Source organism: Chiloscyllium plagiosum, unplaced genomic scaffold, assembly GCF_037043375.1.
Source record: "Chiloscyllium plagiosum isolate Xiang-an unplaced genomic scaffold, Cpla_swu_hap1 HiC_scaffold_5, whole genome shotgun sequence".
Classification (NCBI taxonomy): domain Eukaryota; kingdom Metazoa; phylum Chordata; class Chondrichthyes; order Orectolobiformes; family Hemiscylliidae; genus Chiloscyllium; species Chiloscyllium plagiosum.
Window position 1 is genome coordinate 68,328,490 of NW_028270143.1, and position 27,127 is coordinate 68,355,616.

At 39.8% G+C, this 27,127-nt stretch overlaps 1 protein-coding gene across 2 annotated transcripts in view; it reads right to left on the bottom strand.

Moving 5' to 3' along the window:
- Positions 1 to 3,850: 3,850 nt before the first annotated feature.
- Positions 3,851 to 27,127, bottom strand: part of LOC122549933 (raftlin-like) — a 103,378-nt gene continuing 80,101 nt past the window's right edge. For both annotated transcript variants that reach the window (XM_087987267.1, XM_043690175.2), the window contains exons 6-10: positions 24,753 to 24,956; positions 21,017 to 21,123; positions 10,261 to 10,364; positions 8,153 to 8,234; positions 3,851 to 4,921 (exon numbers count right to left, since the gene is read on the bottom strand). In XM_087987267.1, the coding sequence (XP_087843393.1) occupies positions 4,304 to 4,921; positions 8,153 to 8,234; positions 10,261 to 10,364; positions 21,017 to 21,123; positions 24,753 to 24,956 (1,115 nt within the window). In that variant the 3' untranslated portion in view covers positions 3,851 to 4,303. The remainder of the gene's footprint in view (positions 4,922 to 8,152; positions 8,235 to 10,260; positions 10,365 to 21,016; positions 21,124 to 24,752; positions 24,957 to 27,127) is intronic.

The following is a 27,127-nucleotide window of genomic DNA, read 5'->3' on the forward strand; positions in this document are numbered from 1 at the left end:
GGTCATCGAGCTGGTCTTGAAGAGGTCTCACAAATTTTCTTTTGAGTCAAGAATGCAGACACGGGTTATTTTCAACAGAATTGAAGGGTAAGACAAAATCTGGTACAAAGGGCAATGATGTGAAGTAGAATCTGTCTCCTCATCTCCTCCCAGTATGTTTTCTCTTCAAAACTAAACAATATTTCAGAGCACTGCCGTGAAATCTGGAGTGTAGATAGCAAATTCAGAATTGTACACATTTCTTCCACAAGCCTTTCCCTCATTATTTAGATACTGATGTGCACAACTTTAAATGGAACAGAGATGCTCCAGGTCTTGAAAATTTTGGATTTTACTTTAAGAATGATGAATTTTGCTTCAAGTTATCATGTATATGTGTCATAGTTCCCACTCTCTTCTTTCATATAAATGTTGAAAACAGAAGCAGAAATAGGCATTTAGATACTGCTTTGTCGTTCAGTATGATTATGACTAATCATCCCATTTAGTATCCAGTTCCTGCTTTCTCTCCCTTCAGAAATATATCTATTTCTGAAAGGGAAGAATCTCCCATACACACACTAGTAGAACAGACATTAAATAGTTGACTGATAATGCTTAAGCAAGGTTTATTCAGGTAGAGCAATGAGGTATATTGACTATGTTGAAATGACCGACACTTCTGTGACATTTCAGTTAGACCACAGGACCATGAAACCTGACTGTTAGATAGCTGGTTTACGAGGTTAGACAGGACGATAAGACAGGAAGAGCAGACAAAGTAGATAGCTGATTAAATTACCAAACACTGATTAAATTATCAAACTCTGATTAAGTAGCACATGATGTGCCCAAGGGAATAACCACACTGGACAGGGGGGTGAAGACAAACTGTTGATGATTCCTGGACAAAGCTGCTAAATTGTCCATTGTGTCCAGGGATGTGTAGGTTAAGTGCATTATCCACGGGAGATGCAGGGTCATTGGGATATGGTAGGGGGATGGGTCTGGGTGGGATTCTGTTCAGAGGGTCAGTGTGGACTTGTTGGATCAAAACGCCTGTTTCCACACTGTAGGGATTCTATGAGATTCTATGAGAAATTATTTATTTCTGTGTGTAAAAAGCTGTAATGTGTGTTCATGAATGAGAGTGTGTCCGGCATTCCTGAATGTCCTCTCCCTCCCTGCATTTACTGGTAACTGCTTGTAATAAACTGCTGGATTTGCTTGAACAAACTCCTCTGCTTCCATGAAGGTTGCTCTTACAATCTCCTTCTTGAAAAAAATGTTTATCATTTGAATTTAAAGTCCATCAGCTTCTGTGGTGTGATTTGAACGTGACTCGAGTATTAACCATCCAGTGACATCACCATCTCCTTACCCCTGGTATCATGACTAGTTAATTCAGTTGAAGAAGGATAATCCATTATCATGATATCAGCACATTAAACTGATGATATTATCTTCCTGGTCTTCCCAGATCATTGCTACTCTGAGTTGGATTACTCCAAGACACAATTATTAATGTCATTAATAAAGAACTTCGCAGATATTACTGGTGATTTAATATCTTTGGAATTTTCCTAATTGCCAACATTTTATTGATTACAAAACCTCCTGCAATCAACCATGGAAAGCCTTTCAAGAGTTCTTGAGAGTTAAACTTGGAAGGTCAGCTAGTCCAAAGAAGTGTCTTATCTTATTGAAAAGTTAACTCTGTTTCTCTCTCCACAAACGCTGCCAGGCTAGCTGAATTTTCTAGCACATTCTGTTTTTATTTCATATTTTCAGCATCCACAGTACTTTACTTACAGTAATTAATAATGAATATTCATTCTCAGATCGCACATCCTTTTTAGACTTCCTGTTGGTGATCAGTTGTGAATCTATATTCGCTACATTTATTCCTTCAACAAATCTATTCGTGCCTATGTGGCATCCAGGTCACACACATATACAAACCACGAAGTTGAAAGAATACCGAAGCACACACTAATACTGATCAGAAGCCCTCTGCACCAGCTGTACAACAGCAACACAAGACCCAAACCATGATAAACAGGAAGAATTAATATTTTTTCCAAGTTCAGAAAATCCCTTATGTAATCCACAATTTCAGAATTGATTACTGAAATAACTCCATGAAGGCTGGTATCCTGTCACCAAGTCAGCCTTCAATTATGCGTGCACAGTACAAGACACTGACCCAGCTAGCTCAGAGCCAACCCCTGGAGTGAACAGAACCCTCGACATGCCTGTTTGCACCTGTCAGCCAGGGCTCCCTGATTGGACCAGTTTAACAACCCCAATCAGGAAACTCATATCCTATGAGATCCAACTGGTTGACCTTGTTACAATCACCATTTATCATCACCATTCATTCCCCTAAATAGTAGGATAGGATAGTATTGAAGTAGCCTTATTCCTTATACATGGTTCTGGTCCTCAATAGAATACATAAATGGTGGATATATTATCTATATAGGAATGGTGATTTATTCAGTATTTCATTTATTTATATTCAATATTTTCCTTCTTTTAATATCCTGATCACCACTTCCGTTACCTGCTAAATCTTTGTTCCTACATGATAGTCACATGCTTGTATGTATTTAACCTGATTATTTTGACTATATATGAATTTTTCATGAACAGTCACACAGCCTTCAGGCTACAAAAATGTTTCTTGAATAAAATTCCATCTTTAAAAAGAAGCCTGCAAAATGCTCATGAAAATGCTAAGTGTCACTGTTATCAGAGGCATTGCAAACAACTTTCATTGAGACAAAAGGATTACTGATCGACAGCTTATTTGGAAATAATTATCACAGAATGATTACCAAGAAAATTACACATAATTTGAAAAGATAACATATTTGAGAAGAGATCAGCACAGCAGCTAGTTGAACATTAAATCATCCTTTGCAGGATTGCTGTTTATGAAGGCATTTTGAGAAATAACAATGAACTAAGTGGGAGGATTAGAAAGAAGGTACTCTAGTCAAATGTATGAAAACTATAAAAAATTTAAGTGTCTACTACTTTCCATTGAAGATAGTTTTTGAAAGCAGAAATCAGGGAGACAGTGACAAAGCCATACTCATAATCTAGAAGCTCAGGTTAATGCTCTAGAGGCATGGGTTCAAAGGGCAGATGGGAAATTTGAGTTCAATGAAAAAAATGTCTGGAGTGGAAAAATGAGCCAAATGGCAACCATGTAACCACTGCTGATTGTCATAAAAACTCATCTGGTTCACTAATGCCATTTAGAACATAGAACATAGCAAAGTACAGCACAGAACAGGCCCTTCAGCCCACAGTGGTGTGCCAAAGATTAATCCTAATGTAAAATAAAATAACCTAACCTATGCACCCTTCAGTTCACTGCTGTCCACGTGCATGTCCAGCAGTTGCTTAAGTGTCCCTAATGAATTTGGTGAAATAAATCTTTTGTCCTTACCTGCTCTGGCCTTTATGTGACTCCAGACCCATGACAATAAGGGTTGACTCTTATCTGCCCTCTGGGCAATTAGAGAAAGGCAATTAATATTGGTCTGGCCAGTGATGCCCACATCATGTGAATGAATAAAATAAAAATTTCACAGGCAGCATAGATTATCAGTACTTTGCTATTGAGGTTTGTCTTCCATTGTGAGGCTAGCCAGTGAGAGCACCAATCTATTCAGTAATAAAGAGTTTGAGGTGACCACAATACCCAAATACCACTGCTGCTAAGGGGCCCTGATGACAGTCCAGCAGAGCGTTCTGAGGTTTTACAGCATCTTCTCCGATCCTAACGCTGGTTTATTTAACTCAGCACAGACTGAAACTATATTCATCCTGAAATACAAACATTGAAATTACATTCCTATCGAAGAAAATTCTTTATTTAGAAGAACAACATGAAATGACAGTGGAATTCAATATCTTGTAAAAAAAAATTAAACAAAAGTAATTTATTTTTGTATAAAAATGTATTTGATATTGCATTAACTCCGCCAAGGTTACTACCTCACTTGAAACAACACAAAAGGTATTTTATCTCCAGCACATTTCAACATATTAGTAATTTTAGTAAGTCATGCCCATGATTTGCAGAATCACTAAAAAAAGCAACATGTCAGCTTACAATATCTTTTGCTTCAATTACAAAATGTAAATGTCTGACAGAGAGAGAGAGCGAGAGACATCATGCACGATGTGTGGCACAATATTGACATTAAAAAGTATATTAAGATCTGGCTAGCAAGAATACTCCATAGGGAAAAACACAGAACCATTTCCTTTTGACTTTTGTCTAGATTTATCAAACTTGAATTTTGCTTTATTCAGTGACTGTACCATCATCAACTTGTACCGGAGTGTTGTCCTCATGTTCCTCAGTGACCTTCTTAGTTATTTCTGTGTTGGAGATACCTGTTTCCTCTGGGGTCTTGGTTGCCATCTCAGAAGCTGGCATGTTGCTAACCTGCTGACTGGTGTCAACACATTCACAGTTAACTTGAGCAATTATTTTTGCTTTGTTGGCCTCTCCCTCACTTGCATTAATTTTACCATCTTGACATTTATCCTCACATGCTTCCTGTTCATCTTTCTTATCAACAATATTATTGTTGTCACTGGCCTCCTTGACTATATTTTCTGATATACCAATATCGTCACCCATTGCTATACATTTCTCACTTTCAGTATTTGTCACACAAGCAGACTCTCGGACTGCTTTGGCTTCAGGGGTACATTCCTTTTCGTTCCCGTCTGTTTTTAAGGATTTTCCATTTTCAGCACTTTCTTTGTCACCATTCTTTGCAACACTTTGTTCTTGTTTTTCATTTTCATTAGAACCTCCTGTAGAGTTCTTTACTTGTACAGTAACTTTGACATTTTTATCTTTCAGGCAATTTTTTTCTTGCTTGCTTGATTTGTCATCTTGTATTGATTTTTTCTGGAGGCAAGGGAGAAAACAGTGTTCAGTTAATGTCAGCGTTGTCTGCAGTTTAGTTTCCAAGCTACATTTCACACAATTACTGAAATTATTACGGTTGAGAAGGAAGCCTCTCATGTCTGCATTAGTTCTCTGAACACTTTCTTATGCTTTTTCCCCCATTACCCACACATTCTATCTATTTAAATAATCATCACTTGCCCCACTGAATGCCTCAATTGAACCTGCCTCCACTTTCACATTCCAAACCTGGATCTCTTACTGTCTGAATAAGCTTTTTTCTCACCACATGTTTGCTTCTTCTGCTAAACACTTGAAAAACTCTCGTTTTTGACCTTTTTGAGGGTGGCAACAATTTCTCCCTGTCCACTCTTTCCAGACACCATATGATTTTGAAAACTTCTATCAGATCTCCCCTCGACCTTATACATTATTGACTTGGATCTCAGTGTGTAGGGTACAATTTCAAAGTTTACAGATGACAAAAGACTTGGAAGAATTGTAAACTGTAAGGATGACAGTGTGGAACTTCAAAAGGACATTGACAAGTTGGTGGAGTAGGCAGATAGGTGCCAGCTGAGGTTCAATGCAGAGGAATGTGAGGTGATGCTCTTTGGTAAGGAGAACATTGAAAAGCATCATAATATAGGAGCTACAATTCCAAAGGGGGTACAGGAGCAGAGGGATCTGGGTGTATATGTGTACAAATCATTGAAAGTGGCAGGATAAGTGGAGAAAGCAGACAATAAAGGAGACAGTGTCTTTGGCTTTACTAATTTGGCTATGGAGTACAAGAACCGTGGGCGGCACGGTGGCACAGTGGTTAGCACTGCTGCCTCACAGCGCCAGAGACCCGGGTTCAGTTCCCGCCTCAGGCGACTGACTGTGTGGAGTTTGCACATTCTCCCCGTGTCTGCGTGGGTTTCCTCCGGGTGCTCCGGTTTCCTCCCACAATCCAAAAAAAATGTGCAGGTTAGGTGAATTGGCCATGCTAAATTGCCCGTAGTGTTAGATGCAGGGGTAAATGTAGGGGTAGGGGTAGGGGTAGGGGTATGGGTGGGTGCGCTTCGGCGGGTCGGTGTGGACTGGTTGGGCCGAAGGGCCTGTTTCCACACTGTAAGTAATCTAATCTAAAAAAAAAAACAGGGAGGTGATTATGAGCTGATATAAGACCTCAGCTGGAGCAGTGTGTACAACTAAGGGCATCACATTAAAGGAAAGATGTCCTAGGGATCTAAAGCCTTCCCTCCTGCACCATCTCTGCAACCACACATTCACCGATCCTATCCACTTGCATGTGGTGCACTCGGAGTAAAGCGGAGTATACTACTTTAGAGGTCTGCCTTGCGAATTTTCTACCTAGTTCCCTAAATTCAAAGTGCAAGATGCTATCCCCCTCCTATGTTATTAGGGTCAAAGTGGACAACAACCTCTGACTGTTCACTCCCCCGGAGGAAAGTCCTTCAGTTACTCAGTGACATCCTTGACCCATGAACCAGGGAGGCCCCAGACTAACCTGGAGTCACGTTGATGGTCTCAGAAATGTCTGCTGTTCCCCTAACTTAATCTCCTACCAGTCTTATCAGTACCACCTTTGCACTCTTCCTTCTCCCCTCCTGTACAGCTGGGTCAGCCATGGTGTCATGGGCAGGGAATTGGTGTACTCTCCAAGGAGCTATCACCCTTATCAATATCATAAACTGAAAACTGGTTTTTGAGCAGGAACCTCTGGGAAGTCCTGCACTCCCTGCCTATTTCGTTTGGGATACCGGCAGTTACGCATTCCCTATGAAGCCAGCTATGAAGCAACCCTAAATAGTGTGTGACCACAAGAGAGCAAGGTAGCATTTTTTTTGCATGGTCATTATTAAAGAATGTGTAACTTTCTAAAGTCAGCGAACACAAGCATTTCAAACAGATCCAATTTAAATATTTCTGAACAGTCCACCACATGCTTAACTGCATGCTCAATTTACTTTTGACAATACTATAACTAATAACAGCTTGAGCAGAAGAAACACAGAATGCTTAACACCATTTGTTCAATTAAGTTCAAGTGGTACTTTTCAGATATTCCAGTCAGTTTTCTCTGATTTTGTTTTCCTACAGGACATTTGTTTAAAGCTCTGTTTCCTTTAATGCTGTACTGACGTAGGATGGAGGATAGCTGGGCTTCTATGGCACCATAATATTTATATCAAACACAAGTCCTTGTGCAGGTGGAAGGAGTTCAAATCTGTCGTACATTCTATCCCTTTAAAACTGACTTTGCCATAAAATTGACTCTCATCTTAGAATCATTTGCCTGCCATCTTAGAGCAGAAGAATGCAGGTCAGGTGTATGAAAGATATATCTAAAAGTTCCAGGGAGAGATATAAATTATGAACAGAATCTCCACTGTTCATTACCGAAAGCAAAATCAGAACTAAAGTTTTTTTAGAAAGCACACTTATAAATAGTAACCTCAAGAAATATTTCCTGCACTTGATCAAAAACATGATAACAATCAACAAAATTTTAAAATCTGCAAAAGTATTTAAGAGTATATCGCATCATGCAGCAAATAAAGGGATCAGGGGAGTATAAAATGGATAACGTTGAGTAACACTCTGATCAGCTTTTTCACTTTAAGGAGCAAATTCTTCAGCTAAGCCATCCACCACAAATTGATGCTCACAACCCAACTTTTACCCCTTCCTTATCTGCTTCATTATGTTCCATTTTCCCTAAGATGATACTCAAGAGAAATATGATCATTGATAGATATACTGAGAAAAGAGAATAGATGGCAGTAACGAGAGGGAAAAGTGATTGATGACAATAAAGGAGAGAGGGGACAATGAAAAGCAAAAGTTGGGAGCAGTGCACTCAAAGTAAGTATATGTTTGATGGGCATCTACAATTTCAGCCCTTTCAGGGGAGGATTCAGAGAAACATGTCACTGCTTTTGTATAAAGTTATCCCATTGACTACATACTGCTGCAGTTCACCCTCTGGGTAGAGAAAACAGTGGCCCTTTAAATGCAAGTCAATTAGAATTTGATCGTTCTCATGCGGACTCACTTCAACAATGTGGGAGTGTGGAACTTGATTGAAAAACTATGCTGGACAAATAGGTTGAGGCTAATATTTTAAAATAGTTTAACATAGAATGATACAGCTGTGAAAATCCTTTGTGAAGTTACACTTGATGCCAAGGAAAACAAAGAGAGGAATGTAAGGCCATTTACCTTTGATTCCTTTTTCTTTTCTTTGTGGGGTAGTGAGGGTCTCTGGAGGAAAACAATCTGTTTTGTAGCAAGATCCCCTTCACTGAAAAACACAGAAGATTAGACATGAGTCTTTTTTGTTTATTCTCTTTTCATATCGTCTAACCAAACCTATCAACCACAGATTAAATGTATTTGGAAGCCATTTGTCATCAGTTACAAGTATACATAACCTCTGATCCTGTACTGTACAAATTCTTTATAAACCTGTTGCAGGTGGAGATTTTCCTCATATTTGTAAATTCCTTTCTACCTCTATTCCCCAGAATGGCCTGGCAGAAAGTAACAATCGGCCTAGGTAGCATAACCTTGAGCCAAAATAGCAATGAATGGAAAGGATCCAGTGCAGGCATCTTATTCCCCAGTTGGATACACTTCACTTGATTAATTTATTTTGGCCTAAAGAGCTACAACTCTGGCCATCTGTAAGATTCTTCTGCTTTTGTGACCACTATGTAGAAGTATTTTTTTCTGAATTAAATCTCACCATGTGAGATCAATGACCACAATGCTAGTGGTATCAGGAGACAGACGGAGTGAATGTCCCACAGTGCCTAAACACTACAACTTCTACAGATACCTGCTGTATTTCCTTCATTGTAATACACTCTATTGGAAGGATTACTACGTAAATCACCCCTTAATTGAAAAACATCACACAAATTGTTTTCAGCAATAAACAATAGAGGCAGATGAGAATATAGCAAAATAGTCACCAAGACTGGTGAAAGCGTGAGGGAATTTAGATTGCAATGTGGAATGTGGTACACCAGTTATCTTTTATTGCCCTATTGAGATCACTAAACTTCTTGCAGGAGTGAGGAATCATACTCTTGTTACCGATTTTCTCTCACACTTCCAATTATTTCTATTTATTCTCTGGGATTCCTTCTCTATCTGTTCAGAGAGGAAAAAAAAATCTCCTTGCCGATCTATACAACCCATAGCATGGTGTTCAAGGCCATATCTGAAAATTGTGGTGCAGCCTTTAGGCTCCACAAAAGAGATAAAGGTAAAGGATTTGGGACCTAGTGACCTTAACTGACTGTGACACCTTCAGGGTTGAAATCATGCTGAGCATACTGTTTCCTAAATATCTAAGTTCGTTAGTATTTTACATGATCTAGTGTGTACAAGAGTCTAATGAGCTGGGTCTTGTTGAGTAAACAAAATGCAGTTTACTGCATCTCCAAAACTCTAGAACAACCTCGATTACCTGAACATCAATTATCCTAATTTCAGATTATCCGAACAAGATCTCAAGGTCCTGTAAAAGCACTACCCATTATTTGAACAATCTGTTATCCAAACTCTCAGTTGTCCGAACAAAATACTCCCCGCCTGTCTCGTTCAGATAATCAAAGTTGTTCTGTATGTACAATTTATAAGAATAGACTTTATGTGTTACTTTATAACTTTAAAAACCTACAGGAAAACGTGTACTTAGGTCTTTCTCCTACAAGATCTTACTTTACTCCCCACCGAGGCCTCAAGACATCGTCACAGTGGAACAGGAGGGATTCTCATTACATTCAATCCAGTCTTAAATGTTCCAAATCCATAAACAAAAGAAAGCTTGCAGCAGGGACAATTTACCTCCCTGGAAGTACGGACAGTACTCTTAAGAGAAACTTGGGAGGTGTGGCCAATCTGCAAAAATAGCTAGATAGTTATGGTTAGTGCAAATGTAAATGACGTCAGACTGACATGAATCTTACTGGCATTGCTTCTTTCACTCCAAAAAAAAGCAGAAAGAGCAACAACTGGTAATTGTCATCACTTTCTGGACGAGACTAGAATGTTTGTGGCAATTGATGAAAGATGCACATTTTGATCATGCTTCACAGATGGGATTTTGTACTGGACCATTTTTCCATTTGATTACCATCAAATTGAATATTAAAATAGTGAAAGTAGTAGTGAAATCACTCAAGCAAAATAGCCAAACAAAAGTTATCAAGCAGCTATCCAAGTAAATATCAAGAAAAATGGATTTTTATAGCCCTTTCATAGCCCTTGCATACCCATCCAAGGTGAAATTTCTCTTGAGATGCCATGAAATGTCCTACCTGTCTCTTTTCATTATAGGAGTAGGAAGCACACAGGTTAACTGCCAGCCATATGCAGCTAGAGAATTCAGCAAAGGAACATAATCTGTTTTCACCTCAACTCCCTAAAGAAATAAATAAAAAGCAAGCTGTTAATGATAATCACGTTAATTTTGGCCATTGATGACAATATAATTTCATGCTGAAAAGTTGGTTTACTTTATCCTGTACTTTTCATTACCTTTCCTACAGGTTGCCTATTGCCTTTTTTAAAAATTGCTATACAATGGTTTCAGTGAGTGTTGGATGACGAATTCAATCTCGCACTCAGCTGAGCTGCTATTCTGAACTATGTTACCATGAGGAGTACAAATATGGAGCAGAGTAGAGATCTTCTCAGTGACAGAGGGAAAACTGAACTGAGAGTTAGCACTGGGCTGCTTTTTTTTGAGCTGTTTGTGATTAGCTAGAAGTGACACAGATAAAGGTCTTGGGGGTAGATTCTGTCTCTCTGTCACACTCAGCTGTAGACCAACTATCCTCAGGGCACTTGAGCCCTGAAAACCTGGGCATAAAATTCTTCCTATTGAATAACCTTGTTAAAAATTCAACATAAGGATCAAATAGAATTTCGATTTTATTTTCAAACTGATTCTTTTACTAGAAATTGTCAACAAGAGGAACTTTATCCTCACAACAGTAAACAATATTTAACCTCCTTAAACGTATTAATTGTGTAAGTCTTAAATTATCACTATTTCGATCTCACTCATATTTAATAGTTTTGTCACTTTAAATATTTCTCACACAAAGTTGACATTTCACTTACCCCTTGTGAGCTGGCCCCTCAGTTTAAATGATAATCTGCTGTAAAACAGAACTTGTAGCACTTTGGGGAATTTGAATCAGAGTGAATGATTCTAAATTATTAAAAATGTATCAATTTAACATTATGTGCTCTTCTCTATCTGTCAACTGTATTTCAGGATTCAATTTCCACAAAATAAATTGTTGCTGCTTAATAATTAGATTCATGCCAATTTCTTTCTAGTACGTTGTTTTACAGGTTTGAAAACGTCTAAATACCAAAGAAATTAAATATAATGTTGGATTAACTGAATAGGAATTTGAATTTATGGCAGTCATAATCTATCAGCATCTCAAAGCTGCTAATTCTGTGTTTTTATCAAATACTGATACTGTCATATTTCTCTCTGAGATCTCCTCTCCAGAGATATAAGATCCCTACAGAGTGGAAGCAGGCCATTTGGCCCATCAAGTTCATACCAACTTTCCAAAGAGCATTCCACCCAAACCCACCTCATCCCTGTAACCCTGCATTTCCCATGGCTAATCCACCTACCCTGCACATCCCTGGACACTATAGGCAATTTAACATGGCCAATCCACCTAACCTGCACATCTTTGGGAGGAATCCGGAGCATCCGGAGGAAACCCACGTCAACACAGAACAATGTGAAATTCTCCAGCACATAGGCTGGAATTGAATCCAGGTCCCTGGCACTGTGAAACAGCAGTACTAACTACTGAACCACTGTACCAACCCAGAATGAGTACAAGACTGCTATTATATCAAACATGATAATTCCTATTTGCCCTGCAGGGAGCAAAAATGGGTCCTGTTGTTTCTTCAAGTAATAGGTAATAATGGCACTTTTAAGAATCAGGTTCTTGTCACAATATCTTAGAAGTACGTTTCTTCAGATCACATATGAGCTTTATCCTATTGTTAACAGCTCAGATGAAATTTGTAACAAGGTGACTTCATTCAAGAAATGTGGACATTGCTGGCTTGATCAATATTTATTTCCTATCCTTCATTGCGCTGGAGAAAATGGTGGCGAACTGACAGTGAAATGTCAACTTTGTGTGAGAAATATTTAAAGTGACAAAACTATTAAATATGAGTGAGATAGAAATAGTGATAATTTAAGATTTACACAATTAATACACCTAAGGAGGTTATATATTGTTTACTGTCGTGAGGATAAAGTTCCTCTTGTTGACAATTTCTAGTGGTGCCGAACAGTTCATGAACTGCTGCGATTCAATTAGTGTCCATACACTCATGATGCCACAAGGGACGGATTTGACCCAGCAACACTAAAAGAATAATGATATCTTTCCAAGCCAAGATGGTGAGTCACTTGAGCAGAACTTGCTGATAGTGGTATTCCCATGTATCTGCTGCCCTTGCCTTTCCTGCCAGCTAGCAGTGGTTATGGGTTTGGAAGGTGCTGTCTAAGGATCCTTGATGAATTTCTGCAGTGCATCTTGTAGATAGTACACAATGCTGCTGCTGAACCTTGGTGGTGGAGGGACTGAATGTTTGTGGATATGGTGCCAATCAAACAGGTTGCTTTGATCTGGACAATGTCAGGATTCCCAAGTTTTGTTGGAGTTGCACCCATAAGCTAAATCAGACAGTAAACATTTATACTTGTGTGGGACTATAGTTGATGAGGTTACAGTATTCCAAGGGGTAAAAGAAGCAACAGATAATTTTTATTTCATTCTGAAAGCCATTATATAATACGAATCTTGGAAGAGCATGATTTAAAGGAAAAGTTCGGCATCCAGGGAATTCCATAGATATTTTTGTTAATGGTTTCTTTTGATTGATGAAAATATGTGATTTTGGTGGAGCCTTAAAGTCAGAATTTAAAAGAGACAGAATTGTCGTTGGAATACTTATGAATCTTTGGTAGATTTATTACAGTCAAATGAGATTTGATTCTAGTAAAACCCATTCAGCAGTCCAGAAGCATCTAAGTCCCAGGAGAAAGCATGCTGGGAGGACAGAGAAACTTCAAGACTGCCTGTATTTGTAAAAGCAGAGACTAGATGGAAATGGGGAGGTGTTATATAGAGTCATGGAGTAATACAGCATGGAAACAGGCCCTTCAGCCCAAACTGATCCATGCTGACCATGGTGCCCACTCAGCCAGTTCCAATTGTCCGCATTTGATCCATATTCCTCCAAACCCTTCCCATCCATGTACCTATCCAAATGTTTTTATTGTACCTGCCTCAACCACTTTCTTTGGCTGCCTATTCCATATATGTACTACCCTCTGCATGAAGAAGTTGCCCTCAGGTCCTACTTATGTATTCATAAATGTATAATGTTTATGATGGAAAATGCTTGGGTAAAGATATTCTATTAGAGTCTGAAAGGATTACAGTATTATGTTAAGCACTGCCTAATATGATTTTGTCAACAGACTTAGGCAGAAGATTAACTTTGGATCTTGAAGGTGTGATACTTGACATTAAGGTCTCTGTCAGTCTCAGTAACAATGCCTTTCACAATAAAGCAATTTATACCCTGTTGGACCCAGTTCCAAAATTGTTGATTGCCCATTGTTATAGTTTTCAGTATTGTTGGCAGTTGTGGAACTGCAATGGAAATCAGAACTAAACCTATTGCTGTAGTCATTGCAAAATAGTTGAACTCAACTACAATCAGTTTTAATATATAAATTACATAGGTTTTTATGTTTGTTTTATTTTCTGATTGCGTGCCTGGAACTAGCTGAGTGGGCACCGTGGTCAGCATGGAAAAGGGCCTGTTTCCATGCTGCATAGAACATAGAAAAGTACAGCACAGAACAGGCCCTTTGGCCCACGATGTTGTGCTGAGGTTTAATCCTAATGTAAAATATAATAACTTAACCTAAGCACCCCTCAACTCACTGTTATCCATGTGCATGTCCAGCAGTCGCTTAAATGTCCCCAGTGACTCTGCTTCCACTACCACAGCTGGCAACGCATTCCATGCATTCACAACTCTCTCCTTAAAGAACCTACCTCTGACGTCTCCTTTATACCTTCCTCCTAATATCTTCAAACTATGACTTCTCGTACCAGTCAATCCTGTCCTGGGGAAAAGTCTCTAGCTATTGTCTCTATCTATTCCACTCATTATTTTGTACACCTCGATCAGGTCTCCTCTCTTCCTCCTTCTCTCCAGAGAGAAAAGTCTGAGCCTAGTCAACCTTTCTTCATAAGACAAGCCCTCCAGTCCAGGTAGCATCCTGGTAAACCTTCTTTGCACTGTCTCCAAAGCCTCTGTATCTTTCCTATAATAGGGCGACCAGAGGACACAATATTCCAAGTGTGGTCTAACCAGGGACTTGTAGAGCTGCAGCAAAACCTCTCAGCCCTTAAACTCGATACCCCCGTTAACGAAAGCCAAAACTCTATGTGTTTTCTTAACAACCCTATCCACTTGGGTGGCAACTTTGAAGGATCTACGTTCTTGCACACCCAGATCCCTCTGTTCCTCCACACTGCCAAGAATCCTGTCTTTAATCCTATATTCATCATTCGAGTTCGACCTTCCAAAATGCATCGCTTCGCATTTATCCAGGTTGAACTTCATCTGCCATTTTTCAGCCCAGCTCTGCATCTTATGCCACGCTGCAGCCTGCAGTAGCCCTCTATACTATCAACGACACCTCCAACCTTAGTGTCATCTGCAAATTTACTAACACACCCCATAACCTCCTCATCGAAGTCATTTATAAAAACTAAAAAGAACAGAGGCCCAAGAACAGAGTCCTGCAGGACCCCGCTCAACACTGACCTCCAGGCAGAATACTTCCCATCTACAACCACTCTCTGCCTTCTGTCAGCCAGCCAATTCTGAATCCAGATAGCCAAATCTCCCTGTATATCCCATACTTGCTGACTTTATGAATGAGCCTACCATGGGGAAACCTTATCAAATGCCTTGTAGAAGTCCATATACATCACATCCACTGCTCGACCATCGTTGACCTGTCTTGACACCTCCTCAAAGAACTCAATAAGATTTGTGAGGCATGACCTGCCCCTCACAAAGCCATGCTGACTGCCTTTAATCACACTATGCTTTGCCAATTAGTCATAAATCCTATCCCTCAGAATTATTTCCAAAACTTTGCTGACCACAGATGTAAGATTGACTGGTCTGTAGTTGCCAGGGATTTCCCTATTCCCCTTCTTGAAAAGAGGAACAGCATTTACCTCCTTTCAATCCTCCAGTACGACTCCCGTGGAGAGTGAGAAGGCAAATTTCCTCACCAGTGGCTTAGCAACCTCCTTTCTCGCTTCCTGGAGCAGCCTAGGATAAATCTGTTCTGGCCCTGGGGACTTATCAATCTTAATGTTTTCCAAACTTTCTAGCACATCAACCTCATCAATCTTGATCTGGTCAAGACTGTATCCCAGCTCCTCTAAGTTTTCATTTACAACAAGTTCCCTTTCTTTGGTGAAAACTGAAGCAAAAAACTCATTTCGGGCTTCCCCTATCTGCTCAGACTCCACGCATAAGTTCCCTCCGCTATCCCTGATCAGCCCTACCTTCTCCCTGATCAATTTCTTATTCCTCACATATGAGTAAAGAACAAGCATGTGTGAAGAACAAGTCAAATATCCATGTTCCTGCTTTCAGAATATCTAGCTCTCACATACTTGCAAAATTCAATGACAGACTTGAATTGCATGACAGACTTCAATGTAGTGCAAGATTTACTTTTGAAATAATGATCAAAGGAAAAATAGAGGCACGGTGGCTCAGTGGTTAGCATTGCTGCCTCACAGCACCAGGGACCTGGGTTCAATTCCCGCCTGGGGCATCTGTCTGTGTGGAGTTTGTGCAATTCCTCCCACATCCCAAAGATGTGCAGGTCAGGTGAATTGGCCATGCTAAATTGCCCGCAGTGTTAGGTGCATTAGTCGGGGTAAATGTAAGGGTATGGGTCTGGGTGGGTTGATCTTCGGAGGGTCGATGTGGACTTGTTGGGCTGAAGGGCCTGTTTCCACAGGGAATCTAATCTAAAAAAAATAGACTAAAGACTAAACAAAGAAGAAAAGATTAATCTAAAATTCAGAGAGCAGAGGCCATGTAACATGATGTCATCAAGTCTTAGCAATCTTTCCCTCATCTGTTGATTGAGCTGATTCTATTTCATCAAGGCAATAATGGATGAATGTTTGCTTTGCAGATATTCATCTTAATTGGTACTGCACAGTAAAATCCCCATTCTTAGTATTTGTTCCAAGTAAGCTCAATTTTAAAACAGAAGGACTAGGAAATCACATAACTCTCGTTCCAGTTTGTTTACTGCAGATACACATGTAGAACCTTTGTGTCAAAACAGGAAGCTCCCTGTGGTTTTTTTACTATACAACTGAAACAACCTCCAACACCATCTGAATACTGCACTCATGCAGAACATGTTTTAATAATTGAGTAAAAGCGTGCAGCTTTTGTCTTTGTATGACCTACATAAAATAGATACAGTTGTCAATTTTAACCCTCACCTGACAGATCTAATCCTTATTCAATCCCACAAAGTTGGAAGTATTCCTCAAAGTAGCCTATTTATCTGTGAAGTGACTCATATCAGAAGTGATGCATATTAACAATAAATGAAGGACTCACAAGTGGAAAATCAAGCAGCACCCCCACCCCCCACCCCTGCAAAGAGGCTGTTCTATCTTTGTCTCCCTGAACAGCCAATCTCTTGTGAGCTCCCACACCTCAAGACCCAATCGAACTGTGACTCCAACTATACTACATGAGCCCTGTCATTACAGTCTGGTATCGCTATAATGGCACTCCTTCCAATCCCACACACCCCATTCCAAAGCTCAATTGATAGACCTCACCATCCCTCCATCATCTTGATCGAAAGTCCGGTACTTGTCTGACCAGTCCCCTGGCTGCTCTTCTTGCAGTTCCTGACTGTTTGCACAGTTGACTGCATTGACTGCTGTGAGATGGAACCCTTGAGTGTAACCACTTCAAGCAACCAGCTGATTGTTCCAAAGCTCCCGGACTGGCCAGGAATTACTGCACTGCAACAGGCAGACTGACAGCTGCCCCCACTCCCCACCCACCCCCCCTGCCCTGCCCCCGACTGGACTGTGACTACTCTCTATGGATTTTGAGATCTGGCCATTTGGTTGAAGCACATGCCATGCTCCAAGTGTGAGATTGAGGTAATTCTTTACCTTACAGCCTGTGCCTATTCCCTGTATTGATCACTACTGTCAAGAATGAGAAGCAGACTGGTTCTGGTTCCAGTGCCAATGCACCACAAGGCACAGCAAGGCAGGGCAAGGAAACTGCAAGCATCCAAGTGGGCACTAGGTGAGTGAGCATGAAGAGACCAAGCGAGCAGGGTTCCTGCCTTTGCAACATTTCAATGATAGTTGCCAGTGTGCCCTAAGGTGCAGTTTTTCGGTGGCGAAGCATCCTGAGAATGGGTAAGAGACGTGCCACGATGGCGCATAGAGGCTGTCATGTCTCAGATGCCAGCGACAGTGAAGGTAGGGAGCAAACAGCTGGTGCCCTGGAGCATGCCCTGAAACCTTGGTGCTGGTATTTAAGACAGCAGTCTGGAGGAACAAGTAGTGAGCAAGTGTGCCAGGTGCCTGCACCGACTTTCATTTTGGACGTAGGTTTGCTCGCTGAGCTGAAAGGTTCATTTCCAGACGTTTCGTTACCTTACTAGGTAACATCTTCAGTGGACCTCATGCGAAGCAATGCTGAAAATTCCTGCTTTCTATTTATCAATAGAATTATAAACACTGGAGACGTTACCTAGTAAGGTAACGAAAAGTCTGGAAATAAACCTTTCAGCTCAGCGAGCAAACCTATCTCTAAAACCTCAACCTGAGCTACAAATCTTCTCAAAACTCACTGACTTTCATGTCAGGATTTCTTGGCATGGAATTTCTATCTTGATCTGATAGGAAGCTGCATAATGAGATGAAATGAGATTCAGTGTTAATGGGAATGATAGGAGCAATAATCTCCAACAATATGTATCTCATCTGATTTGCTCCCTTCGTGAGACTTTCCTCACAATATCACAAATCTGTTGGAAAATGCAACTAATTGCTCCAGTGACAAGAAAGGTCTCATTTGACCATACTTGTAATTCTCCCAGGTTTCCTGCTCTCGACAGCCTTGTTCAGAGTTCGATAACATTCCACCCATTGACTTCAATGCAAAATTCCCATGTACTAAAAGATTCCATTAATACAGCATTTAATCAATAAGTAAATGATTATAACACAATTATGACTTTACTCCTGGATCATTTAGTTGCAGATTTTAGTTAAAATATCAAAATGAGAGCTTGCCACATATCCTTTACTTCCCTTTACGTTTCTTTGAATGACTTAATATGCAAGAAGTGATCTTGGATCATGTCTGTTGCAATCAGTTTCAGTAATGACGACAGATAGTCTCGCTGTTGGCCATTACATACTTGCTGGGAATTTCTTCAAGCGTCTACCTGTATACTGACAAGGTTAAACCATCACATAACCAATACCTCTTTCCTCCACATCTACACACTGAATAGTTTATTTGACTTATTCAAGTACTATGGTTAAAATAGGAGTCCTGAGTAATACGCAAATAGAACTCTATATTCTTTAGTTTTCACAGTTTTCTTTTTTAAACAATTTGAGAGAAATAATAAGGCACTTTCTAAGCCAGATCTTCACCATACTTATTTCATTTTGTGTAAATCAAACTATGTCACTGCATGTAAATAAAAATAAGTTATAATTGGTAGGTATAGAGTTAATGTCAATTACATATTCTGTCTGTTTATACTGAATTGATGGGGAATCTAGCGCTAATGCTATTTTAAGCAGCCTGCTTCCTCCAAATCAATGATGTCACAAAATGGGCAGAAACATTAACAACTTTCTTCTAATCTTATGAAAGAAATATTACACACAGAGATTCTGTCTGTTGAATGAACAAGGAATACAATAATAAATTAATTTATCGAATACTATAGATGCAGTTGTCTGTGTCTTTTAAGTGTGGGAATAGGGATGTTACAGACCGACATGTCATCCCACCACTGAGAACACTCATTGAGAGCTAACAGGCAGAACATTGCTAGGTTTCTCAAGGAACTGCAGACCTCCATACTGGCAACCCTGGTTGACATGGCCAGCAATTTCCAACTCCTCAAATATACTAGTCAAGGCCCACTCTGTGAGAACGAGAATGTGAGTACTTTATAATACTTTTTAAATGAGTGTGAGACAGATGATTCAGACTCAGTGGCAGGGGGATGTGTTCCAGAGGTAAACAAAAAAGAAAACATAAATACAGAAACTAAGAGGGAGAATAAAGAGAAAAGCCAACCAAAGGACAAGAGACCAGGAAGAAAGTAGCACATCAAGGAATATGATAACTGTATTGAATGTCCTGGCATATCAACAGGTCAAGGCCAGAGAATGGAACAGACTATGGCAGCAGAACACAAGTTAGATCAAGAGAGAGGAAGCAGAAGTAGTGACAGTTGTTTTCTCGATAGCAAAAAGGTTTTCAGTGGAGTTCCCAAAGATTCAATATGAGGACCACTGCTTTTATTTATTGTATTAATGACTTGGTCTTGAGTGTACAGATACAATTTCAAAATTGATAGTCACATAAAACTCAGAAGTATTGTAAACTCTGAATAGGATAATAATAGACTCCAAGAAAACATGGACAGGTCAGTGGAATGGCCAGACAGGTGGCAGGTGAAATTTAACACAGAAAACTATGAACTGACTATTTTGGTAGGAAGGACGAGGAGCAGCAACAAATACTGAAATGTATAATTCTCAAGTGAATGCAGGAAGAGAGACCGGAGGGCTCATATATAAAAAACATTTGGAGGTGGCCGGGCAGGTTGAAAAAAATTGTTATAATGAGAGATTATTGGCTTTCTAAATTGAGGCATAGAGTACAAAAGCAAGAAACTACGATGACCCTAAAACACTGGTTTAGTCTCAATTAGAGATTGTGTTCAATTTTAGACCCTTGCTTTAGAATGACGTAATGGTGCTGAAAAGATTTATGAAGAATTATCCAAGGAATGAGGATCATCAATTACCTGGAGAAACTGGGATTGTTCTCATGAGAAAAGAGAAGGTTGACAGAGGTGTTCAAGATCATGAGGAGGTTAGAAAGAGTAGAAATTGTTCCCATTGGTGTAAAAGTCAAGAATCAGCGTACCAATTTGATAGTATTCATAAAAAAACCAAAGATGTCCTGAGGGAAAGCATTTTTTAAAATAAATGAAGACTGTGGTTAAGATCTAGAATGCTCTGTCAGAAAAGGTGATGGAAGCAGATTTAATCGTGACTTTCAAAAAGCAATTGAATAAACCCGAGAAAGAAAAATCTGCAGGGAAAGGACAAGGGAATGGAACTAGCCTGAATTACTCTTACAACCTGCATGAAGTCGATAAGCTGAATGATTTCTTCTGTGTTTAAGATTAGATTAGATTACTTCCAGTGTGGAAACAGGCCCTTCGGCCCAACCAGTCCACACCGACCCTCCAAAGAGTAAGCCACCCAAACCCATTCCTCTACATTTACCCCTTCACCTAACACTACAGGCAATTTAGCGTGGCCAATTGCACATTTTTGGACTGTGGGAGGAAACCGGAGCACCCGGAGGAAACCCATGCAGACACGGGGAGAATGTGCAAACTCCACACAGACAGCTGCCTGAGGCAGGAATTGAACCCAGGTCTCTGGAGCTGTGAGGCAGCAGTGCTAACCACTGTGCCGCCGTGTTATGACCATTACCGCAGTTGTGGTAATCTTCATTTGTCAAAGATATATTTTGCTTATCACCAAAGATACTGAATTATTAGCAGGTAACATACATATAGCATTTTCTACACAAAGGGCACAATGATTGAAATGCAGGGACCTACACATCCCTTGCATTGACACTTACATTAATCACTGTCCACTGCTCGACAACAATTGCATCATAGCTTTCACACTTGTCCTCAGAAACTCCTTCAAATATAAAGAGTCCATCCACTGATTTTGGTAGAGAATCTGTTCAAACACGAGATATTTCTGTTTGGTTAGTCAACTTTCATAATACTAATAAAGAAATGCAAAATTTATCAATGTATCTGATTCCACTGGAATCAGAAATATAATCCAGTTTGGGGATTAAGAAAATAAGTGAAAAGACTAAACCAGCAAAACGCACAAAACAAAAAATGAGGCTGTAAAGTGCCCGGTCAAAAGATAAGGTGTTGTTCCTCAACCGTGCAGTGAACTTCATTGTTAGACTGATGTCAGTCAAGGACAAAAAGAGTGAAAGTGTATTGAAGCGGCAGGCTACAGGAAGCTCAAGGTCATGCTTATGGACTGAATAATAGTTTTCTAAAAGTAGTCACCCAGCCTGTAGCTGGGCTCCTCAGTGCAGAAGAAAACACATCATGTGCAGCAAATGTAGTACATTGAGTTTTTTTGGTCGATATATGAGAATGGAAAGAGAAAACAATGAAGGTAAACAAAGTAAAAAGGCAAATAGAAATCCCATGGGACAGAAAAACAGAACTTCTTTATAATGAACATATCTGGACAAGGCGTTGCACTGAATTAAAATAACAGGTGCTTTTATCACAGCAATCATGAATGTCCAAAATAACCTGCTGGCATTCTGCTTCTTGGAATTTGATGCACAGAAAAACATTATTATCTTTTACAATTGGTTAATGGTTGCACATGTTGCTTTTATATTCCCCTTGATTTAGGAATATTCCAGAATTGTAATTGAAGCAAGAGAGTAAAGTAAGATAGATTAACAGGGTAAGGAAAGGATAAGGAAAATGGAATTAGGCACAGAATTCTTTACGAACATAAATATATAAATTAGGAGTGGGAGTAGGCCATTCGACACCCCAGGCTTGCTCCACCATTCAAGAAGATCACTGTTGATCTGTTTGTGGACTCAACAATACTTCCCTCATTGCCTTCAATATCCTCCAACTTTCTTATTAATCAAGAGCCTATCTTTGCCTTAAACAGACTCAAGGACCCTGCCTCTACCACACTGTGGGGAATGGTTGAGATTATACCCTCTTGTCAGTCCCATAAAAACCTTGTATGCTTCAATAAGATCACCTCTCATTCTTCTAAACTCTAATTAGTACAGGCCCAACCTACTCAATGTCTCCTCAAAATAAAATCTTTCCATGCTTAGGATCAACCAAGTGAACCTTCTGTGGTTTGCCTCCAAAGAGGCATTTCCAACGCCAATCTCACCTTTTGTTTACAATGATTAAAAACAAACTCGGTTTACTGAAATGCTGCTGAGAACAGTCCTGGACATCAATGAGAGCCCAGGCACCGTCTCTAAATGACTGACCTCCCGCTCTCTCTCTCTCTCTTCCTATACTTTCCCTGGAGTTTTACACAGGGGTATACCATAAAATCCCCCTTCCCCAGATAATCTCTCCAATATGAGGTGTGTGTGTGTGTGTGTGTGTGTGTGTGTGTGTGTGTGTGTGTGTGTGTGTGTGTGTGTGTGTGTGCTATTTTGAGATTTACCCCCCAAAGGCAGCAACAGTCTTGATGTCCGGTGTGCTGGAGAAGCGCAGCAGGTCAGGCAGCATCCAGGGAACAGGAGAATCGACGTTTCGGGCATAAGCCCTTCTTCAGGAAGGGGGTCAGGGACTAATGGGGGTGACAGGGATCAGGGCGAACAGGTTGGGGGTGGACAGGAGTGCAGAAGTTGGCCGGGGGGGGGGGGGGGGGGGGGGGTGGACGGGAGTGCGGGGGTGGACAGGAGGCGGGGGGTGCGGGTGGACGCCCGGTGTACTGCTGCCTAGTCTTCTGAATGGAAAGTGGACTTAGCAAGTGCTCGCTGTGTCAATCCCATTCAACTGATGGCAGTCGGGGGATTGGGGGGAGATTTGGAGGGAGATGGGCTTCAGCAATGCTGCAGGTCCCTTACACACAAACTCTGAGACAGAGAGAGGGAGCAAGGCAGGCAGAGTGAGGAAAAAGGAAACGTCAGAAAACTAACAGTCCCAGAGGACAGGCATAAATTAGTTATCCAAATAATCAATTATCTGAACGAAATACTGCCTGCCCATCTCATTCGGATAATCGAGGCGGCTCTGTATGTTTCAATGAGATCACCTCTCAGTCTTCTAAATTTCGATGAATAGAATCCAACCTGTTTAACCTTTGCTCATAAGACAATCCCTCTAAATTGGGAATCATACAAATAAACCTTCACTAACTGCCTCCAATTAAATAACATCTTTCCTTAAGGAAGGGAACCAAAACTGTTCACAGTCCATCAGGCATGATCTCACCAGCATCTTGTACAGTAAGCCTTCCCTACTCTTACACTCCAACCCCCTTGAAATAAGGGCCACTCTGCAATTCTTCCAGATTCTTGGGGTTCCTGGCAGATTACTGCCAGTGCATTCATTATCTCTGGAGCTACTTCCTTTGATATCCTCATATTGATACACATGGCTAGATTCCTGATTGTATTCACAACATTTTGTTCTCGGAAATGTCTCCAAATACATTTAATAAGTTCTTCCGACAGGTATCTCTGTCAATTTGATTTATCCAATTTAATGAAAATTAAAGTCACCCATGATTACTGCAATGCCTTTTTTACATGCTCTCAATCATCTCCTGTATCTATCGACACTGTACTGTTAAGGTGGCTTGTTAAATACTCCCACCAGTGTCTTCTTTCCTTTGTTATTTCTGACTGCTACCATATGGATTCCACATTTTCCAATCCAAGATCATTTCTTGCTATTGCATTTATTCCATTGCACTATTCAACCACCCTTTTCTTATGCCCAATTTTTTCAAAAAATTCTCATATCACTGAATACTTAGTTCCCAGCTAGGAGGTCATTGTAACCATGCCCCTGTAATGGTTATATAATTATATTTGTTAACCTCTATTTGTGCTGTTAATTCATTTATTTTATATTAATTACTACATACATTTAAATAAAAGCCATTAATTTTGTTATTTTACCCCCTTGAATTGTATTCACTGTATTTCTTTTTATGTCTCTACACTCGTCCTTTCCTCTTTGGGTACCATAACCTATATATCTGCCCTGTAATGCTGCCATGTACTTTTGCTTCCCTCTCCAGAACCCATCTTCTTCTGGTTAGTTTAATTACTCCTGCTTTTAAGTCATACATTTATGGATACAATGTCTCCACTCTCAGACTCTGGGTGCCATTAAGAGAATGGTGGTGTTCTATCTAACGTGAATGTTAACTACTGCAGAACCGTATCTATATAGTAGTAAACGGATAAATAAAATAAACTAGGTCTAGCACAGCAATAGTATTGCTCTTTAATTTATTGTGGAGTGTAAAAGTCACTTCTAATTTTACTTTAAAAATTAATTTAATGTTTTATTATTTTAATTTTCCATTTGATATGCCTTGTTAGCTTACGCTATTATACCCGTTTGGGGCCTAGTGTACAAAGCTTCCTAATAAGAGAGCAATTGAAAATTAGAACATTTTTGTTAAGTATATTCCACTCAGAATTTGCACCAGTAATAACATTCCATATGTATTCCACAATAAATCAAAGTATAAAATTTCCAGGTCCTTTATTAAGTATTATAAACATTGCTAAATACAGTTTTCATATGAAAGGAAAATAGATCCTTTACCGGTCGATGTTCCCAGACAAATCAAAGCATCCACCAACAAGGCTCCCTTTGTGAAGTGTTGGGTCATATGCTCTAGCCAATTTGCTTCTATACTGTTAATATCCTGTCCCTTCTTACAGATCTTCAGTGGAATTGTGACTGTGTAATACTTATACGATTTCTGGTTTTCTTGTTGTTTATTGAAAAGGAGGAACACTTCATTTTCTGGAAATAAACAAAACTAGTTAAATAAATTGGAAGACATCTGAAATAGCATTTTAAAACATCCTGCATTTGTATTATTCATGCTTGGATGGGTGTAACTAATTTGAAGAATAAGCCATTGTTTTCTATTGGAGGAGAAACAAATGAAAATCAGCATCTACAGGGACTACTCCAAGATTCTTAAAGTACAACTAGAAACTATTGTAGTATTTCTATTCAACCAAGAATTATTCTTAAAGATCTAGTGTTCCAATAGAAGCTGTTCTCAGACCACCAAAGGCGATTTTGCTGGTTTTATTTTGAGACTGCTAAAAGCCCAGACATACTGAAAGTTGCATCTTAATGTTTACTTCCAAACTAGTGTTTCTGATATATGCAGATGTTATATTTCAAAGGCATTACACTGAAACAACACCTCCTTACTTAATGTTATTACAACCATTTGGTACATAGTGTATAAAGCTCCCAAATTGATAAAATTTCTATTTGGGGATATTTCCTTATGCTTCTCCCTTTCTGTTGTTGCAAGTTGGCAGAAATTCTGTGAAAATCCTGCTTATACTTGTAAATAGTATTTCCCCTAACATAACACCACTGAGGAAACCTCCAATGAATATTTTCAATACTGTGGCTTGATTTATATCAAGTTAAATGGTAACACTCTAAACTCAGCAGGAGTTTTTAAATTTAACTTCTTGTATGTTTCCTGTTCAATTTCAACCACATCAGAATGTAGTTAAGAGTTAACCACGATGGTATGTGACTAGTATCAGAGACCAGGGAGGCAGCGACTCCAGTTGTTATAATTATTTATCCAGATTGTGCTGGATTTTTGTTTTGAGATCTGGGCCCTGAACTTGGATGAACTTCCAAGTCCCTACCCCATGTCAGACATTAGACATTCAATGTGACTTTTGTACAAATAGCAGCTAGCAGCATGTTTATAGCCTAATTACGGATTGTAGGCAGACTCCTGAACTAGAAAATGAACAGGAGGCTTAACATGAGGGCAAAAATTTTCATTTTAAAAAGCTACAGTTGCCAAATCATCATTGTGGAGGGGCAACCCATCGATTGAACTGTCTTCAGGCACCACAGTGACTCAATGGCTTTACTGAGCGTGAGATATGAACAACATGAAGGTGTAGATTTAAAGTGATATACAAAAGAAGCAAAGGTAATGTGAGAACAAAAGAGTTTTTCACACAGCGAGTAGTTAGGATATGAAATGTACTGCATTGAAGTGTGGTTGCGCCACATTCAGTTGAATAGCGTGCACGGATTTGGGGCCAAGGAAGGAGATTGGTGCGAGATAATGATGCTCATTTGAAGAGCTGGTGCAGGGATATTGGGCTGATATGCTTCCTTCTGCACTGTAACACTTTTGTGATTCTGTGGGTTGGAGCAACCACCAACCTTGCCCACCCACAACTGTGAACTTGCTGACAACTCAGATATGCCATTGTCCAATATAGGCCATTCTGCCTCTGGTCCCATTTCCAAAGGGAATCAAGATTGATTTTTAAATGAAATTAAAATTCTCAGGTATCATAATGTCATTGCAAGATTTCAATTTACACCCTACGGATTAATAGAACAGGCCACAGGACATAGTGTCATTAGCCCAGTAACCTAAACACTGTTATCACACTCCTATGCATTGTACTTAACTTTACCCATGGTTAAGACCATGCAGGCAAATAGGTGAGCCATTTCCATTCAACTCATTAGCCTAGATTTTACAGTCTGTGATAAAGTGGGAAAACACATTGCTGACCCAGCTTTAAACTGCCATTACACTTTCTAACACTGCTGCCATCTTCGGGCTCTGCCATCCTGGATGCAGCCTATTAGTAATGGACACAGGAGAAAGCATTGTGGCAACACTACTTGGTGATGTTAGCCCCTTTCATGTAACGACAGAAGATTTATCTCTTGAGATCCACATTCAATTCAAGAAATGTAGCTGTTTTTAAATGTGCCAGTCATCAGTTTTTAAATCTAAGTTTCCCCACATCCATCAACTGCTTAACTCCTAGCTTAGGACTGCCACTTTCCCCCAACACTGCTGAAGCCTTGAATCCCTGACACTTCTCACCCTACCCCTCACAAAACTCATTAAATGATTAATCTCTTATAAAACAAAACTTCTATTCACACCTGACATCAAA